We start from the raw sequence: 20,229 nt of genomic DNA, 5'->3' as shown, positions 1-20,229 counted from the left end.
TGTTGATGCTGATATCAGAAGGATCATCCTAGAAGAGGCTTATAGATCTTTATACCCAATTCATCCCGGTAGCATGAAAATGTATAAGGATCTACGGAAGTCTTATTGGTGGAGTGGTATGAAGAAAGAGATTACCGAGTATGTAGCACAGTGTTTGACGTGCCAGTAGGTAAAGGCTGAGCACTAGAGGCCGGAAAGCCAGTTACAGCCACTTTTTATCCCAGAGTGGAAATGGGATTATATATATACGGATTTTGCTTCAAGGCTGTCATCAACATTGCATAGCCAGAATGCAATCTAAGTAATTGTAGATCGTTTGACTAAGACCGCCCATCTTCTTCCCATCAAGATCAGCTACTCCATTATCCGTCTGGCAGAGATTTATATTCAGAAGATAGTCCGATATCACGGTGTGCCAGTATCTATAGTGTCAGATCGAGAGTCGCGTTTCACGTCACGATTTTGGAGGAGCTTGCAGGAGGCTCTAGGGTCTCAGTTATCTTTTAGCATGACATTCCATTCTCAGTCCGATGGGCAGACTAAGAGGACAATTCATATATTAGAAGATATGCTTCGAGCATACGTGCTAGATTTTGGGGGTAGTTGGACCCAGTTTATGTCGTTGGTTGAATTTGCGTACGATAATAGTTATTAGGCCAGCAATGGCATAACACCATTTAAGGCTCTCTATGGTAGAAGGTAATACTTGTCATAGTCGTGATCAACTTGAACCCATTGGTACCAGGGATATACCTATCATACAACTTTGATACCTTAGTAGTGGAAAACATAAAATTACATACATGTCATAAAACACCAGAAATCATACCAGAGTTTTACTAAATCTGTCATATACATATGCATACATCCCAAAAAGACCAAAAAGTATTCTTCAAGGGTCATAACCCATAAATCCATCTGACCCTAGCTGCAACGACCTCAAAATTAAGACATTTTTTTTCCACCTAAATTGCTCTAATAACCTTGTTATGAAGTCTTAAACCCCAAAGGACACTGGGGTATTCTTGTATACAATAAACATACCTACGCCGTGGAAACATAAATCATATAACCATATATACTATACAATACCAGAATCTAGTATTTGCAGACCATAGTCATACAAAATAATTTCCTCCAGTACCATCTACCCCAAAAATACAAAACTCTGTCAAAAACTCACCCTACAACCAGGGTAATCAACTAAACTCCCTATTCGCGAGCCTGATCTGCTCGCCTAGTTGGCTCACCTAAAAAATGATAAAGTAATGGGGTGAGTTGACGCTCAGTAAATGGAAATATGCTATTACTAGTGTGTGACAACTAAGTTGCATATTGTTAAGATAACAACTGAATTGTAATAATGTAGTAAATCTATAAAGCATGTTCTTCATTTTCTCAATTTAAAATATAACTGTATCATCTGTATTTTCTACTTTTCATATTACTAATATCATACTATACTCATCATATATAGTAAAACTGTATACATATACATAATTGTGCTTTAACCCTGGAACTCTATATGTCATGATTTGACCCCTCATGACAAGGTTGTGCGGCCCGTAGGCGGGACTTAATCTGGTTGGCCCTCTAGATAAGTCAATATACTCTACACTACCTCAGCTCGGCCAAACTGCAAACTCTCTTATGTGCGGGACTGGTTGCTACCTTATCAAACTAGTCTCCTCAACCTAGCAAATTGGGGAGCTGCATACTCTCCGAGCACGGTTGACGGTACCCACACACTATCTGAGATATGTGGTTGCACTCTATCTGTATCTAGCAATGGTACCGTGCTCTGTATTCTTTATTTGTATCTATTTATAATCATTCCTCAGGGATCTGATACTATATATATATATACATATATACTCTTTTACTATTTTCATCATGTTTCCAAAATTACCATAACGCTTTCTTTTTGTACTGTAAACTCTATAATCTCTATATTCTGTATTAGTAGCATCTTGATGTTATCTCTGTATATCAGTCTGTATACTCTGTATGTTATGGTAATAGGAAACATGACAAACTATAAATACTGTATATAATGTTCTGAATAAAGTTGTACTATACTGATTTGAGTAAAACTGTAATATACTGTTCTGGATAAATATCTGTAATATATTGATCTGTATAAAACTATAACATACTGATTTGAGTAAAATTGTAATATACTGTTCTGGATAAATATCTATAATATACTGTCTATATCTATGTAATCAGTATAGTATGATATACTATAAAAACTATATAAGTTTTTCATCACATAAATATCTACTCAGGCCACACAAGCATTTAAAACTCATATTCTGTAAAACTAGGTAATAAGTTGGTATATACATATGTGTAAAATCTCTGTTAACATTATAAAAATCCCTAGCATAACATATTTCCCTTACCTTTACTCTAAAAAGTCTCTACTGTACTCTAGCCCTATACCTGGAAGGTTCTCTACTCAACACCCTAAAAACCACATCCCCCAGAACAAAACATCAGTGTTTCTTCATGTATTGTATTTCTTATAACTGAGGGAAAGACAAATACCGAATAAAATGTCTTACCCTAAGATTGAGACGAAATCCAAACCAATTCAACTAACGATAAGCTCCGGCGAACTTGTAGAGAACTTCGCCATGAGCGTCGTGGTGGCTTTAGATCGTTGATCTAGCGTAAAACGGACCCGGAATCGAAGAGAGAAGGAGGGAGAGGCGTTTTTAGAGAGAGAAAGAACCTTTTGCGGCAGAATTGTGCTGAAAAATCTGGATTTTCACTATTTATAGGGTCAGATTCGTCGACAAGGCCTACTTATGCCCTCATCGACGAACTCCCTGTGTTCGTCGACAGGGCCCTGTGTAAAATTTTCTAGGCTATTACACTAGCTCACCCACTTACCCTACAGATAGGGTAGCTTAGTCCACTTCTACTGCTGCAGGACTTTATCCACCCTCCTACCTGGATTCCTTGAAATGTTTGTAATGTTGGGGTGAGACACCTCTCTAGTCGTTACATTGCCACACACTGATATTAGTCTATTTACCTTACTGAGAGGTGTCTCACCATAGCATTACAAATATTTCAGGAAATCTTGACAGACGAGTGGAGTGAGCTCTGTGATAGAGGAGTTCGTTGGTATTACCCCAGTTGCAAGGTAAGTAATCGTGTTAGAGACATGATGGATTTTTGGGGTATCTATGTGTATATGTAGAACAATGAATCTCTAGTATTGTATATAAGTTGAGTATGTTATAGTTCCACTACTTAGATGACATGTCATATAAACAGGTAAATTCCCAGTACCCATGGGTCCAGGTTGACTTTGACTACATTTTATGATATCAGAGTATTATTAGTATGTAAAAAAAAAAATATAGCAGAAATTTGGGGTCATTACAAGTTTGCCCAGCCAGAAGTGTGATGAGATTCACATCGCCTAGGTTTGGAAATGTGGGTTCACAACGAGGACGTTGCGTTCTGTAAGTAGCAAAGAATATGATATCTCGTGGAAGAAAGACTTAAAAGGATTGATGTTACTACTCAAATCAACAAGGTGCACCTTTCTTTTTAAGAGCCTTCCCATAAAAACTCCATAGTTAAGCGTGCTTGGCTTGGAGTAATCTTGGGATAGGTGACCTTCTGGGAAGTTTTCTTAGGAAGTGTGTGAGTGATGACAAAACAAACTGAAAAAGACACGTGTTGGTTTGTGGGGTCAGTCATTAGTCCGATAAGACTCGCCCCTTGTTGTTTGGTCCAGGTGGAGGAGGACAAATGCAATGCTTCCTAGTAGACCTAGGTTGGGGCGTTACACTTCGTGTGCATCTAGTGGTTTATGGAGCTGCTCTGGTGAGTCATTTGTTGTATAGAGTGAGTACGTGTTTGGATCGTCAGCACCGTATGCATGTTTGGCGAGAGCTGATATTGTAGTGCTGTCCAATAGCAAGCCGTATGCCTTGTCTGACTCTGCTACCACCCCATCCATGTCATACCTGTTGGATGACATTGTAGATACGGAGGACGTGGATGCACCAGCCATGCCACCCTTTTCTCATCCAGATTCATTATATGAGTCATCTCCCTATCTGCTTCATATGGATGCTGATGATGCGATACCTCTAGGTGGAGATGACAGACATACATGACGACGATGGGCAAGAGACTGGATGGAGATGACTAGGAAGGAGAGGGCGGATGCAGACGACAACCACCCCGAGACAGAAGATGACCTCCCTGTGGCACTTGAGTAGTCTGATTCTTTTGATTTCATTTGTATTGCATCAATTATTTTTATTTCATTTGTATAATCTCATTGCATTATTTATGTATAATTGGGAATGCTTATTTGTTGTTCCTCAATATGTATACGTGAATGAAAGTTGTGAACATACTAGTCTTCTCGATGAAAAATGTTTTCTTTGAACAGGTGCATGGATGGATATACTCGATTTTAAGAGATGACTCTACCAAAATTTTTACAATTATTCGATGTACTATGAATGTGTATGAAAGTTGTGAATGAAAGTTGTGAGCATACTGGTATCAATTGCTGATGAAAAATGTTTTCTTTAAACATATGCATGGATGGATATACTCTATTTTAAGAGGAGACTTTGCCGAAATTTTTACAGTTATTCGATACTATGAATGTGTATGAAAGTTACGTATGAAAATTGTGAACATATTAGTATTAATTGTCGATGAAAATTGTTTTCTTTGAACATGTGCATGGATGGATATACTCTATTTTAAGAGGAAACTCTGGTAAAATTTTTACAGTTATTCGATACTATGAATGTGTATGAATGTTGTGAAATACAAAATCACATTTATTGTAGTTATTTAATTGGAATACAAAATTTATTCAAGTGCAATAAGAGAGACAATGACAATGGATATTAAAGTCTTAATTGAAATACAAAAGTTATTCAAGGAGTGTGCACATTCTTAATGGAGTTTAACTATTATTATTATTATTATTCTTATTATTATTATTATTATTAGAATATTTTGATATTTCTTTCAATTTTATTATTATTATTTTTAGAATATTTCATATTTCTTTCAATTTTGTATAGTAAGAGGGACAATGATAAAGGATATTAATTTTCCATCTTCAACATAAAGAAGTTTAACTATTATTCTTATTATTATTATTATTATTAGACTATTTTGATATTTCTTTCAATTTTATTATTATTATTTTTAGAATATTTCATATTTCTTTCAATTTTGTATAGTAAGATGGACAATGATAAAGGATATTAATTTTCCATCTTCAACATAAAGCGTGCAACTCGCTTAACCATCCAGCGAGTTTTGGTTACGTGTCAACAGCAGGCAGCCCTCGTCATTTAAACTTGTTGGATCATCTAAATAAAAATGGAAAAAAAAAACTTCTTACCAAACCTTTATTTAATATTTTATTAAAAAAATCAAAAATGGAAAAAAAACTCGGCATTTTCTAGGTATGAAATTATGAATGCATCCGTGCCTAGGCATTTTACCTCCTTCAAATGGAACTGCGACGCGGCATATTCCATCCGTCTCTTATTACAAGCTCGCACACTTTAGATGGAGATTCGTCCGCCGTTCTTCGCGTAGACCTCCTTGCCGTCTCCTTGCCTCCGCACCATCCGCGACCCACTCCTCTCCTCCCGATATACTTCCCCTGCAATCCATCCCCAACCTCTCAACACATACACTCTCACACACACCAATTCACCAACCAAGATTACAGGAATTTCATGAAGAATTATGCTTCGTCTCTGCTGTAGAACTCGTCGCTATCTTCACCTTCCTCGTCGCCCCCATTGTTCTTCTTCATCATCAAGAAAATCCAAAGATTGTCTGAACGATCCCATAAATTCCCACCATGTCTCCCCTCCGCCAATCCCCCAACACCGTCCCGCCTCCCTCTCTCCTCTCCCATCCTCTCTCTCCCGCACTTCTCTCATCGCCATGTCCGCAGCCCTGCTCTCCGCCGTCATCGCCTCCTGCGCCCTCTTCTCCACCGGCGACGCTGACCGTCTCGAGCGCAAGCGCAGGGACCGTCTCTACGATGATCTCCACCGCGCGATTGAGCACTCGAGCGGTTCGCTTAACAGAATCGTCAACCGCATGAAGCAGACTGGCGCCGCTGCCGCTGTTTTGTGGCAATCTTTGAGGTCAGTCCTGTCGACCGCCAACCACGAGGTCCGGTCGGGCTTTGAGCTTAGGGTCGCGGCGCTTCTCGCCGACATTGCGGCCGCCAATGCGAGCCGGAGATCGGCCATTGTTGGGGCTGGCGGCGGCGCTGTCTTGGATTGGCTCCTTGAGACCGTGGCTGTTTCCGGTGATAATTGTGCGACGCAAGCGGAGTCGGCCAGGGCATTGGCGTACTTGATCGCGGATCCTAATGTGTGTGGGGAAGTGCTGGGGAGGCCCCGTGCAGTGCCGAATCTTCTTCGTTTTATATTCTCATTTCAGCCTCGGCACTCCAAGAAGGTGACCTCTTGGCTCTTGTCTCTTTGTATTCGACTGAAACTTGGGAGGTTATTCCATAAGATGTCTGGATGACATAGTTGTTTTGTTCCAATCACTCTCTGAACAATAATTTGTTTCGATTTGATTTTAAATTTGATAAACAATCAATTATTTTCGTTCAAATTTAATGTGTTATATAAGAATCCAATTAGAAATTCCAATTCGTGTTGCATTGTCAGCATACCGTTTCTGTTCGGTGCTGTTCATCACGGGCTTCTACAAGTGCCATGAAGTAATGAAATTTTAATGTTTTATTAGACAATGTGTCAACGTCCAGCAACATGATAATGATGTTTTCTATTCGTTTCTTCGCAACTATAATGAGTTATGGGACTTAACCTATTTTACTTTACATTTTGGGATACATTGTGCAGTGTGAAGAAATAAACATCACAGACAAGATACCCTAATATTGCATTTCTGATTTTTGGTTAATTTGCTTAATTATTTGTCATTGATTTACTGCAATTCTGTCAGAGCAGCACCCAAGGCATAGTTTGTTCGACGTTTTTGATTCTTTGAAAGGTAGGAGCATGCTTGTAGCAGCTATTATGGATATGGTCACTTCCAGCTGCGATAGCTTAGGTAGGATATCATTTCAGCCATCCCTGCCGGGCAGTGCTGAAATGAGAGACATTGCAGCAGCCATTCAAGTTATTGAAGAAGGGAGCATGCATTTGGATGAGACGCATGAAAATGAAGATGATGAAGGGGGAAAAGGAGTGAGGGGTATTGGAATTAAAATTCTTGGAGAGACCACAGTTTTAGGTCTTTCTAGAACTAGCGGGCTTATGAAGTTGGAGCATTCAGATGGCAATTGCCTAGAACCAGTTAGGCCAACTCCTAAAACCATTTTTTTGCAACAAAAGCATGACGGTTCTCTAGCACAAGAAAATTTGTCTTCTGCTGTTGTTCCTGGTCTTTGGGATGATTTGCACTGTCAACATGTAGCTGTACCTTTTGCTGCATGGGCTTTAGCAAATTGGGCAATGGCATCAGAAGAAAATAGATCTCATATTCAAGAACTGGATCGAGATGGGCATGCTGTCATGAGCGCTTTAATGGCACCTGAGAGAACTGTGAAATTGCATGGCAGTTTGGTGGCTCGGTTGCTTTTAGAGGATCGTAATCTGCCCTTAAACGATTCTGTTTCTGATTGGAGTTCTAGTCTCCTTTCTACCGTTTCTCAGGCAAGTAAAATTGAAGATATTCCTTTGGCTCAGGTGGCTTTATCTGCATTTTTGGTTTCTGTTGAGAGAAGTCCTGGGGCCCGGAATGTGGTAATGGATAAGGGTCTTCATCTGATGAGAGAAACTGCTAAACGGACAACAAAGCATAAGCATGTGCAAGAAGCATTGGCAAAAGCCTTAGAATTGCTTTGTAGTGGGGACAAGCATTTGTCACTTGAGGAGAGTCAAAAGTGGTCTGGCATCCTGCTTTCATGGGTTTTTGGGAACTCTTCCTCTGACATAGTTCGGACTTCAGCTATAAATATCCTTTCATCCATTCTTGAAAACCATGGGCCATATTCTGTTCCAATATCTCAGGGATGGCTAGCTCTTTTGCTAACTGAAATACTGGATTCCAACAAGACAACATTGGTTAAAGGCAACGGTCAGGCTAAAAGTGACAAAGTGAAGGTTTGGAGATTTGTTTTTTTTTTTTTTTTTTCAAATTAATTTTTAGTTCCCTTCTTAGATTGAAATAGTATTGTAAACTGAATATTTCATCTGGTACTGCACCTTGTGCAGCATTTCCAATAGCATGATTAGTATCGTGCCACGTTGACTTCATATTTCTCTCTACTATTCACAAAACTAATTAATTTTTGCAGACTCAAATTGATCAGTCAAACATTCTTTCTGCCACTCAGATTGCTAATCAATTGGGGGTTGCTGTAGTTAATCTAGCAGGAAATCAACTGGGAACGGCCGCCGACTCCATAGATACATCCCCTCTAGCTGATCTTCTTTCTTTGGAACCTTTTGCGAAGACATTTAAAAATCTAAAGAAGGATAGTTTGCCTAAATTTAATGCTGCAGATTCTGCTGTGGCAACTCTTAAGGGGATCAAGGCGCTTACTGAAGTATGTGCTGATGATAATTCATGTCAAAATATAATAGTTGATTTTGGTGTATTGTGTTTGCTGAGGCGCTTTTTGTTACGAGATGATTATGAGAAACTTGCCGCAATTGAAGCATATGATGCATCAAGAGACCTTGAGTCACGTGATCGTATTTCAAACATTCCTGGTGAATCAGTGGGTGTGGATCCTAATGATCCATCTAGTGTTCGACTTCCACGTACGGCTCATATTCGGAAGCATGCAGCTCGGCTTCTAACTATTCTTTCACTTCTTCCAAATGTTCGGGAAGTCATTGTTGCGGATGAGACTTGGTGTAAATGGCTTGAGGAATGTGCTAACGGGAAGATCCCAGGTTGCAATGACCCTAAGATTCAAAGTTTTGCAAGGGCAATCCTGATAAATATATTCTGCAAAGATCAAATTCGTGGAAACTCTACAAGTGGTGATGTCTCTGATAATGATATTGTGAATGAAAATAGTACCTGCCCTCGTTATGATGACATGGTATTCTTAATCAATCCTGAGCTGCCCCACTGGAAGTTTCCTGAAAAACCAAGTCCATATTCTGGTCGAAGGAAACAATGCTTTGTTGGTAAACCAGATGATGATTGTGATGTGGACTCCAAGGCTAGACCTGTATCCAGAACTTGCAAGGATGGTACCTTGCCCACTGCTGCTGATGTATCTGACAGTGGCTCATCGTCAGATGTTCCCCTTCTAGATGTTGTTTTTGTTCATGGCCTGCGTGGTGGACCCTATAAAACTTGGCGCATTGCTGAAGACAAGTCCTCGACCAAGTCTGGCCTTGTTGAGAAGATTGATCAAGAGGCAGGGAAGCTAGGAACATTTTGGCCAGGTGAATGGCTTTCAGCCGACTTTCCTGAAGCTCGATTATTTACACTTAAATACAAGGTTTGTTCAGTGTTTGGTGTTTTCCATCTGGTATTCGCAGAGAACTTTCCTGAATTCCAATTTTCTAAATTTTTTAGTTTTAATGTTTTGGTTAACCAGTTGCCTGTCTTTCAGAGACATGGGTACTTCCTGTCATCATAGCTTTATTAATTATAGATTTTTAAAGGTGGTATTTAGGTTGTCATTATCTAAATCTGATTGATTGTTTTGCAGTCAAATCTTACACAGTGGTCTGGAGCTAGCCTACCTCTTCAGGTTTGTACTCTCTGGTTTGATGATTTATGAGTGTTATAATTTATAAACCTTATCATTGGAACTTTATGCATGCTACCTGCTGTTTCCAGAATTTGGAATTATAAAAATTTGAGAATTTTTAATGCATAAAACAGTTTGTATATCGAACTGAAACTTGTAATAGGTTTGTTTTATTAATTTAACAGAAATTTAAGTTATTTTGATGGTGATTCCTTTCCATTCAAAATCTTTAGAAGATATGTTTTTTGTTTCTTTAACACTAGCTGTAGCCACACTATGTGCGGGCGCCACAGCCACTTGCTCCTCTTTTTGGGAAAGAATGGAAGTTATGTAGATAATGTAATATCATTAAATTATTTGGTTTGTAAATATTGTAAATAAATGATTACTCGTAGAGTTGTAGTACTGAGGGGATTTTAGGAGTAATGAGGAAAAATGTTCATTGATAACTGCTTCCTCTTCCTTTAGGTAATAGTAGAGATGCTTGATAGGCTTGTATAAAATTTGATGATCATGGGGAAAAGATGAAAAGTATATATATAAGTAATTCATGCTTAATCTGCAAAGTAGTTTACTGGACACACTGATTTTATTACATTACAACATAATTTTGTTTTTAAATATCATTTTTTTTAAAAAGGGAGAAAGGTCAGATTAATAACAATTAGAGTTACATTCTATGAGTTAGATCTTTTGATACAAGGATTTGTGAACATTCAGTTGATTCTGTTACTTACCCAAAACACGACTTGCTTATTGTGCTTGTACAAATTTACTTCCCCTTGCAATTTTATGGTGTGTTTGGAAAGAGAGAAACAAGAGAGTGTTTAGTAATTCAATGTCAGTGTTTCAGACAAGCAAAGGGCAGTGGTTAAAGACAGTAACTAGCTGGCATAGCGGAAATGTTGTATTTGATTTTAATGTAATCTTTGATCATGACACCCTTCAGGGTGGTTGATTTTCAGGCCGGCATCCTGTTGATGCCAATTCAACAAATATATATATATATATATATATATATATATCAAATTTCCTCAGATAATGGTTGTTTCAGTACTATTTTTTTAAACTCTGTGCACGTTTACTGTGTTTAGTTGCTGTGTAATTAGTCTTCTTAACTAAGAAAACCTTTCAAGAGCTATTTGAATCTTAGATGATGACAGTATGATATTTGCATTTGCCAATGATTGTTCTAGTCCAACTTTATGTAGAATTCTATGTGCATATTACATACTAGTAGAATTCACTTAATCTAGAAGCTTCTTTACAGTATTTGCAGTTCCTATGGTTGTTGCTTTTTATTTTTAATGTCATTTGACTTATGCAGGCATTGCATTTTGTATTTTTTGGTTGGAAACTTGCAGGAAGTCAGCTCCATGCTGTTGGAAAAGCTTGTGGCTGCTGGCATTGGAAATCGACCTGTTGTTTTTGTGACTCATAGGTTTGTGATATGGTGTCAGATATTATTATTACTACCTTTGGGAGGTGTTTGCGTACATTTTTTTTTTGTTTTTGATTGTAAAAGAAGAATTTCATTAATAGATAAGAATATACAGCTCAGAGAATATGACATCCCCATAACGTGGCCTGGAAAATCCAGATACAAAACACAAAGAAACAACCTGAAAACCAAAAAAGGAAGAGAAAAACCAACACGAATCTAACATTCCAACACACAATGCCAATTGCGCCAAATATCAGAAAAGTTCACCCCCTTAAAATTCCTGAGCCCCAGACACCTAAGAGAAGCCAAATAATGTATTTTTTCCCAAACCAGAAAATGAGATGATTTCTTTCCCAGAAAAATACGTGCATTACGCTCCATCCACAGCCCCCAAAAGACTGCAAAAAAGAGCAAATTTACAGAGTACTGCCTTTCTTTTTTCCTGCTAAAACCAGCAAAGAAACAGCTAAACGGTCCTCCACTGCCCCAGATCTCACACAACATTCGCCTAAAATACCAAATAGCTTGTTCCATACCCTCCAAGCATAATCACAATGAATGAACAAATGTTATGCAGATTCTGAACAATTAAAACAAAGAACAAAGATGTCTGGAGATAGAGCCTTCAAAGGTCTTCCTAACCTGCAGCGGGCTATTGGTATTAATTCTATTAAGCGCAACCAACCAGATGAAAGCCTTGATTTTAAAGGGTTGCATACTTGTTTGCACATCCTTGCATGATTGTTGGACTTGCAGGGTCGTGTGATATTTCTAGTAGCCATATCACTTTCTATTAAAAATGATCTTGAGTAGTATATTTGATAATTTCTAATAATGTTCAGACATTTCTTGAAATAAATAATACAGTGCCATGGTTAAGTGTCTGTTTGGTATTATTTTTGTTTTTTGTTTTTTTGTTTCTGCACAATGAAGAAACAGATTATGAAAATGTGTTTGTTTATTTTGCTAGTTTTTGTTTCTATTGCCGATTTTTAATTGATTTTGAAAAAAATTGAAAATTAGATATTATGGTTTTCAGTTATAGCTTAATATCTGGAATTAACTTTTCTGGATTAAACCATTCATTTTATATGTAATGTTGAATTAAACGTAAAATAAAATATCCATGTGAACTTAAAATATAATTAAAACAAACACATCCAAAAAAGTGTTAGAATTTTTTAAAGGTAATCTTTTAATTGTCATGTACAATAAAATTGTTCCTTTGAATGAATTTTAAATCATAAAAATTAAGTAATAATTATATTGATTTATATTTTTAATATAACATTTTTTAAATTGTATTTTTTTTATTTTAATATTTTTAATCATATTTTTTAATTGTTATTTGCTTCAAGGATAAAAATGAGCATTTGTTCAATTATGTTTTAAATTTATTTTAGTTTTTGAAATGTTAACCAAATATGTTGAAATATTAGCCAAAGAGGTTTTTTTTTATTTTTCACTTTTGTTTTTGGTTTTTAGTTTTCATAATTTTTGACATTGATTCCAAACAATCAACTAATTTTATAAATTAAAGTACTAATACTTGAAGCTATTTATAAGAATTTATATTTTCTTTACAACTATGAAATACTAACACAAAAACAGCCTGCAATATGACACAGCAAAGACACAAATACATGACAAATTCTAGAAATAAAGGAAATGATATGTAGGGACACACATGGAAATTATGTTATAGGGCAAAAGAAACTTACCTCTCCCATTGTTTAGCAAAAAGATGCAGACCTCTCCTACGGTTGTGAAAATCCCACAAACTTCCCCTAAGGTTTGACAAATGAAGTAAGCCTCCCTGTTTCAATAATCCCATGAATCTCCCTTGACATTTCTTTTTTGTTAGACACTTATACTCTCTCTCTAGCTTGTCTTTTTGTCAAAAATCAGGGGAGGTTTGTGGAATTTTTGAAACCTCAAGGGAGGTTAGAATTTTTTTGCCAAACATTTAGGTAGGTTTATGGGATTTTTGAAACCTTAGTGAGGTCCATGTCTTTCCACCAAACGCTGAGAAAGGTCAGCTTGTTCTGCCATTAGTTATATTATATTTAAATATATTATGTATGAAAATATTAAGTTTTAATATTTGTATAAAAAATTTATATAAAAATGTAGTAAATACAAACACATGCATCATCAGTTTTTTTATATATAAAAACTCTTAATATATGAATTCTTTTATTAAAAATATCTACTTGTTTATTATAGTTGTAGAAACCCTATTTTGTCCAGCCATTATATAGCCAAACTTAGGGGGTTTTTCTTTATTTAGTTATTTTTTTGTCATTATTTTTAAGTGTCAATATTAGGTCTTCACCTAGATTGGGTCCCTCGTTTTTTATTCTCTCAACCTCACTGGGCAGACATGAGTGTTCATTAATTAGGTATTTTGTAAAGATTGTTTTACATTCACACATTTTGAGCATTAAAAGTACAATTTTTAAGAAAATACAAAAAATGAAAATTGGTCTTCATTCTTTGGCTGCTGTTGTTAGGCTTTCTTCATCACCTGCACAAACAAGAGAGATATTGCCTATGTTAGTTCACATGATTAAATCAATTGGGCTCTTTTTGAGCCAATTTTGTTCTTGAAATCCAGTATGGGCTCACCTTGGGCCTGTTTTTGAAATTGGCAGCCCTTGGGCCTGTTTTATTTGTTTAAAAAGGCAATTGCTGGCCTTAATTTCGAAAAGTCAGCCCAATTTGGGCAGGAGACAGCAATTGGAGCCAAGCCCCAGCAGCCTCACACGGCTGTGTTCCAATGACATACAAAGCATGCTTTGCCTTTCCCTTCCCTCATGCAACAATTCTCAAGGTGGCGGGTCCCCATGGCCAGTCACCTTCAACCATTTGCCATGAGCTAGTTTGGGCAAAGGATTGAAGATTGTAGAGGGGGAGGGGGAGGGGGAGGGGGAGGCGGGGTGGGGGGGAATTGAAAAGAGAGGATGCTGGAAAATTCAGATTTTAAGGGCTTGGAAATTCAGGATAGAAGGCTTGGAGCTGAAATAGAAAGAGGAGAGATATCAGAGAAATAGGAGCTTGAAGATTGACTCAAGCTGAAGAAAGCAAAAACAAAGAAGAGGAGCAGTGCAGAATTCTTAGAGCTGGAGTCATAAGGTTGCAGAGAATTTCAGAAAGCAAGAGCAAGAAGGGGTTGGAAATTCAGGATTGAAGGCTTGGAGTTGAAATAGAAAGAGGAGAGATATCAGAGAAATAGGGGCTGAAGATTGACTCAAGCTGAAGAAAACAAAAACAAAGAAGAGGAGCAGTGCATAATTCTTAGAGCTGGAGTCATAAGGTTGCAGAGATTTTCAGAAAGCAAGAGCAAGAAGGGCATACTAAAAGCTAGGTACCTGTTGCTGGCTTCTTTAGGTTTGAACAAATTCTTGAGTAAGTTAATTAGGGCATCTAGTTTTTACCTCACCTTTTAAACAACTCTTAATCAGAGTCCAAAAATTCCAAACCAAAAAGCTCAATCAGAAGCCAAAGTCTCTCAAATAGGGTCCAAGAAAAAAAAACCAAAAACCAGATTTCCCTAGTAAACCCCAAAAATTGGATAAAAAAATCCTGTAAAAACCGTTGCAAAATACCCAAAATCGACTTGGGATTTTGACCCATATCCAAAAAACTAGACCAAAAAACTTGGGTCAAACTACCCAGACCCGACCTAGGGACTGGGTCAAGACTCAGATCCAAAACCTAGACCCAACTTGGGGATTTGGGTCAACTTGATCCGGGTCCAAGTTAACAGACACGAGAAACCTCACTCGGGGTCCATTGACTCGGGTCTGACCCAACCACTCAGACCTAAGTCAATGTTGACCTAGGTCAACTAACCTACCTAACTACCTGGACCCAGGCCCAAATCCGCCACAAACCAGTATCTTGGACTCAAGCCCAAACTCAACTAACCCGAACCTAACTAACCCAGCCTAATCCCAAATCAACCGATGTCAACCCACTCACTAAACCAAACTAGCCCAATACTAAGCCCCAACCTAGAAGCTTGGTTCAAAGCCCAAACCAAATCTCATACTCAACTAACCCAAGCCCATAAACCTAACTAACCAAACCAACCCATGCTACCCCTCGACCCACCTAGACTTAGCCCATAAATCTAACCTGATAACCAAACCTTAACCCAACTTGGGTTTAGAACCCAAATCAACCTAACCCATGCCTCCACCATCCTATTTGGCTCACAGGAATTTGTGAGAAAAGAAATCAAGAAAAGTTCAGATTTTAGGAGAAAAAGAGTGGTTTACAGGTATTGGAGCTGGATCCAAGAAGAGAAGCAAAGAGCATGAGGCTCTCTGCCATGGTTGAGAGTGCTGAACCTACAAAAAAGAACAGAGAAATCTAGAGAGTGAGTTGAGAGAGAAAGAAAGAGAGAAAAAGAGAAGGAGAGAGACCCGAGAAGAGGAAGGTGAAAGAATGAGAAAGAGAGAGGAGATAAACTGAAAAAAAGGGAGGGCTTACCTTGCAAGCACCACTGGAGGAGGTGCTGGCTGCTGGCCGTGGTGGCTGGCAGCAGCCATGGAGGGGTGAGAGAGTGGAATGGGAGAGTTAGAGAGAGACAGAGAGAGAGCGCGAGTTGAGGGTGGTAAGGCAGGAAGTCTTTGTCATATGCAAGTTTTCTTGAAATTAAAGGTCAAGTAATGAGCACCTCTTAAAAGAAATAAAGGAAAAATTAAAATAAATAATCCTCAATAAGATAACCAAGAGTTGTGTTTTTAGCATGCTTTGGGGGTCCTAAGGTGAGGATAGTCTCTATCCTTCGCAGGGCTATCCAATATTTAAAGGCCAGGTAAATGAATAAATTGGAGAATTAAAGTCTTAATTGGTCAATTTCAAATTTAATCTTTAGGCTAATAAAGTACCGTCCGTTGGATGGATGTAAAGGGGTGCTTATACCTTCCCTTTGCATAATCATACTCTTGAATCTAAATATGGTGATGTTGATCCCAGCTAGTGGGACTTGAGGCTTGGTTTTGTTGTTGTTTTAGACCATTAACAATGAGCTTCCTTGGACCTAGGTGACCACTGAACTAGTAGTATGTTAAATAGGTGTTCTAACCGCATTTAGAATAAATAAGTTAGTGGCGACTCCGTTGTTTTTTAAAGAAACCCATTTCTTAATCCAATATAATACACCAGGCTTCATAATATCGAGTCCATCACTCAGTTGAAGCGATCCGAAATTTCAATCTCGCCCGTTTTGTAGGGTTGGCCCTCCAGAACATTGTAACAATAGTTTCTTTTCTTGTTCTATTATTCTTCTTTGTGATTATATAAATTTTGAATAAAATAAAGTAAATTCATATTATAAAGCATCATTATATGTCTAAAATATGTTTTTAAAAAGTGATAGAGTGAGGCTTTACCAAACTTAAGTATATTATTCATTTAAATAATATTAGACACTTCACAAAAAGTTTTTAAGATGAGAAAGGGTTTTACCTATTCTATTTTTCTTTCCAGTTCTTTCCAGATATGCATTCTTTATTTAAATTTTATGATATTGTTATTTCCATTTCACTTAATAGTACTTTAGAAAATTCGAAAGGCTTTATCTATTCTATATTTCTTTCAAGATATACAATCTTTATTGAACTTTCATGGTATTGTTATTTTGCTTTTAACCAAATGGATTGTAATTTTTTGTATGACAAACATTTTGATTGTGGGAAGAAATGTTGATGATTAGATATTTGTTGAAGTTGAAATTGAAACAATGTCTTTTTATCTATTATAGGAAGCACATGGAAATTGAATTGTTCAAAAAAGTTCCTTTTTTGGTTCAAACCATAACCCATATGAAATAAACTTTCAAAATTTGATTTTTGTCTAATTTTGATATAATTTAATTAATTAGAGAGTATTTTGTCTACTTTTAAATGGTAAGAATATTTTTGTCCACAAAATGACTTACACACTATTTTTGTATTTTTAATTTTATATGTAGTATAAATTATGATACTGCTGTTATCATTTTAATTTTTAACCAAAAGGACTTTCTTTTTATGTAACAAACATTTTGATAATGATTAAAAAATGTTGATATTAGATATTTGTTGAAACTTCAAATGGATACAAAATCTCTTTAACTGGCATAAATAGTAAATTGAATCTGTTCACAAAATTCTTCAAGTTCAAACCTTATATCATCTAAAATAAACTTTCTTAATACAATTTTGTATATTTTGGGTTGAATTTAATTTAAGGATTATTTCTATTACTTTTAGAAGGGAAGGATACTTTTGTCTAGAAATAAAGGGCAGCCCGGTGCACAAAGTTCCCGTATATGCTGGATCCAGGGAAGGGGAGGACCACAACGGGTATATGGTACACAGCCTTACCTTGCAATTTTGCAAGAGGCTGTTTCCATGATTTGAACTTATGATCTCCAAGTCACAGTGACAACTCTATCGTTGTGCCGAGGTTTCCCTTCATTTTTGTCCGGGAAATGATGACATTTTTAGTACTTCTATATAGCATGTGCATGTGTGTTGTGTGTGTTTGTGAATGTATTTGTGAGTAGATGCATTTGATGATAAGAAACTCCTATGAATGCCCCAAGGCTCGAGGTCAGGCATCATTATACTGGCCTCCATTCTTCACTGCTAAGATTTTCTTTGCCTTCCCTCTTCAAAAGTGCGTTCTTGCCCCTGCAGACATATCCACACCTTGCATTTGTCACCTCATCCACTAAAAATTCTGTCTCCTAATGTTGGTTGATACCAACAATATTTGTCTGGGCGACGAGGCATTCTAGATGTCCTTTCTATCAAATCTTTGTATTTAGTAAATAACACTTGGTTCTCTTTTTCAGCATGGGAGGCCTGGTGGTGAAGCAGATGCTCTTTAAAGCGAAGGCAGATAATGTTGATAACCTTGTTAACAACACCATTGGAATTGTATGCTTAATTAAATAATTAACTAGTATTTTTTTTTCAGATCTTTTGTCACTATTCATAATTTTTATAATATTTGTATTTTGTGCAGGTCTTCTATAGTTGCCCACATTTTGGCAGCAAGCTTGCAGACATGCCTTGGCGAATGGGCCTTGTGTTGCGCCCAGCCCCAACTGTCAGTATCAAATCCCCATCACCCTGCGCCCAAAGAAGTTTTTGTACTGTTAATTCACGCGTTCTTTGTAATTTAAGTATTTCTATCATGAATTGACATTTATAGTATTTCTTGCTGTCTTGCAGATAGGGGAGCTGAGAAGTGGTTCTTCAAGATTAGTAGAACTTAATGACCTTGTTCGTCACCTTCATAAAAAAGGATTACTTGAAGTTCTCAGTTTCTGTGAGGTAACATAACTGCACTTAAATTAGTATGCTTGTAATATGTGTTTCTTCTCTTATATATATATTTTTTGGTTGCGAGCTTGATAGGTAGCTATTGACTGTTTTGTAGACCAAGGTAACTCCTATTGTTGAAGGTTATGGTGGTTGGGCCTTCCGGATGGAAATTGTACCAATTGAATCGGCATATCCTGGATTTGGTGAACTAGTTGTAAGTTTGATAGTCATTTAATATCTCACTTTGTAAAAGATGGAGCTTTTTACCTGATTAGTCATTTGCTCTGTTCCCTAAAATTGTGTCAATGCATGCCAGTTTTTCTGAAATTGTAGAAACAGGGTCTATACATTTTTGGATTCAAATGCCCCCAGCATTGTTGCAGGGCATTTTGTCCAAATACTTGTATTGATATCCCTGAGGTATCACAAGAAACTAAGGAGCATTGATATAATTTTTTAGGAAACCTGAAACATTTATGATTTGTTTGGCACACAAGAATAGGATAGAATGGAATGAAGTCCGTTCTTTAATTTTACATATTTATCATATAATTTTTTGTTCCATACATTTCATTTTCATATGCCAATGATTAGGGTAAAACATACATGCTCATTGACCATTGTGTGCCGTGCACTGTCTTGGATGTTTATGACTCCTTTACAGGTTTTATACAAATATGTTGCATCTGTTCCCTTTCCATCTGCCCTACAGTCAAAACTGCTCAAAACTATGATCATATGATTGGATCAGATGTTTTTCGCGGAAGAATGTATCTATATCCAATAATATTAAAATTCAATTTTCACGACATGTTTGGTTTGGTTTGTGGTGTGGAATGGAATGAAAATTTAATAGAGAACCTAAAGAAATCAAGTGATAAATTTGATTCTATTCCACCCAATTTCATTTCATTCCTACATATGGAACATGCAGCTAGGGAATAATACAATTGATTTGCCATGTAGCAATTTGAACTAATTTCTAGGCCAACATTTTCGTTTCAAGGTTCAAGTGTTGAATCCAATTTCAAGTTGCAGCTTAGGATGCTATTCTTTTCTTTTCTCCTTCCTCTTGAAACTTCTGAAACAGGTTCTTGAGTCCACAGACCATATAAATTCATGCAAACCGGTCAGCCGAACTGATCCCTCCTATACAGAGATGTTGAACTTCTTGCGGAAGCTGAAAGCTGAGTTTACTTGAAGACATCATACATACTTTGTGCATTGGAATTAATGTTGACAGCATTCAAAAAGTCTCGAGTTGGCTCCACATTGGTAGCCGGATGTGTTGCAAGAGCTTGCCAAGGAAAAACACATTTTTTCAGAGTCAGGTCTCGGGTGGCCTGTATTATATTCCAGGATCCTTATACATGGGCATATGCAGATGCCTTTTTCTGTACAAGCTGATTATCTTTGTGTATCATTAGCTTATTTTTCGCCTCATTGTTAGCTTAATTTCCTTGTATTTTTGTAGATTAGTTGCACATATACTATATAGAATGTTCAAAAAAGGAGATTCTACTGCTAATCCACAAGAGGATGTATTAGAACAGAATAGGCTCATGCCTGTCATTGCAGTATTGTAACTTGTTTAACTCATTAATGTATTGCTAATTTTGTTTTGGACATATTTCCTTGAAATGTGAAGGATAAAAATAAAAATAAAAAAGAAAAAAAAAAACTGA

The 20,229-nt window shown here is 37.0% G+C and overlaps 1 protein-coding gene across 3 annotated transcripts; it reads left to right on the top strand.

Moving 5' to 3' along the window:
- The first annotated feature begins 5,498 nt into the window (after positions 1–5,498).
- Positions 5,499–20,172, top strand: LOC131161870 (uncharacterized). 3 transcript variants are annotated; one of them, XM_058117865.1, is made up of 10 exons: positions 5,499–6,483; positions 7,005–8,162; positions 8,357–9,520; positions 9,734–9,775; positions 11,140–11,216; positions 18,070–18,154; positions 18,243–18,326; positions 18,452–18,553; positions 18,660–18,758; positions 19,635–20,172. In XM_058117865.1, the coding sequence occupies exons 1-10, from the start codon at positions 5,755–5,757 to the stop codon at positions 19,743–19,745; spliced, it is 3,651 nt and encodes a 1,216-aa protein (XP_057973848.1). In that variant the 5' UTR covers positions 5,499–5,754; the 3' UTR covers positions 19,746–20,172. The 3 variants fall into 3 exon arrangements, 2 of the variants coding, with proteins under 2 accessions (XP_057973848.1, XP_057973847.1); XM_058117864.1 differs by having other exon boundaries at positions 5,526–6,483; positions 19,651–20,172; XR_009138633.1 differs by lacking the exons at positions 18,243–18,326; positions 18,452–18,553; positions 18,660–18,758; positions 19,635–20,172 and having other exon boundaries at positions 5,526–6,483; positions 8,357–9,464; positions 18,070–18,129.
- The last annotated feature ends 57 nt before the right edge of the window (positions 20,173–20,229 follow it).

Source organism: Malania oleifera, chromosome 8, assembly GCF_029873635.1.
Source record: "Malania oleifera isolate guangnan ecotype guangnan chromosome 8, ASM2987363v1, whole genome shotgun sequence".
NCBI classification, from domain to species: Eukaryota; Viridiplantae; Streptophyta; class Magnoliopsida; order Santalales; family Ximeniaceae; genus Malania; species Malania oleifera.
This window is presented reverse-complemented; position numbering and strand designations above follow the sequence as displayed.

Bases quoted from the DNA above. Each gene is read 5' to 3' on its own strand.
- LOC131161870 (XM_058117865.1), top strand. From the start codon at position 5,755: ATGCTTCGTCTCTGCTGTAGAACTCGTCGCTATCTTCACCTTCCTCGT. The intron at 9,521-9,733 runs GTTTGTTCAGTG...ATTGTTTTGCAG, and splicing joins TATTTACACTTAAATACAAG to TCAAATCTTACACAGTGGTC. The intron at 18,327-18,451 runs GTCAGTATCAAA...GCTGTCTTGCAG, and splicing joins TGTTGCGCCCAGCCCCAACT to ATAGGGGAGCTGAGAAGTGG.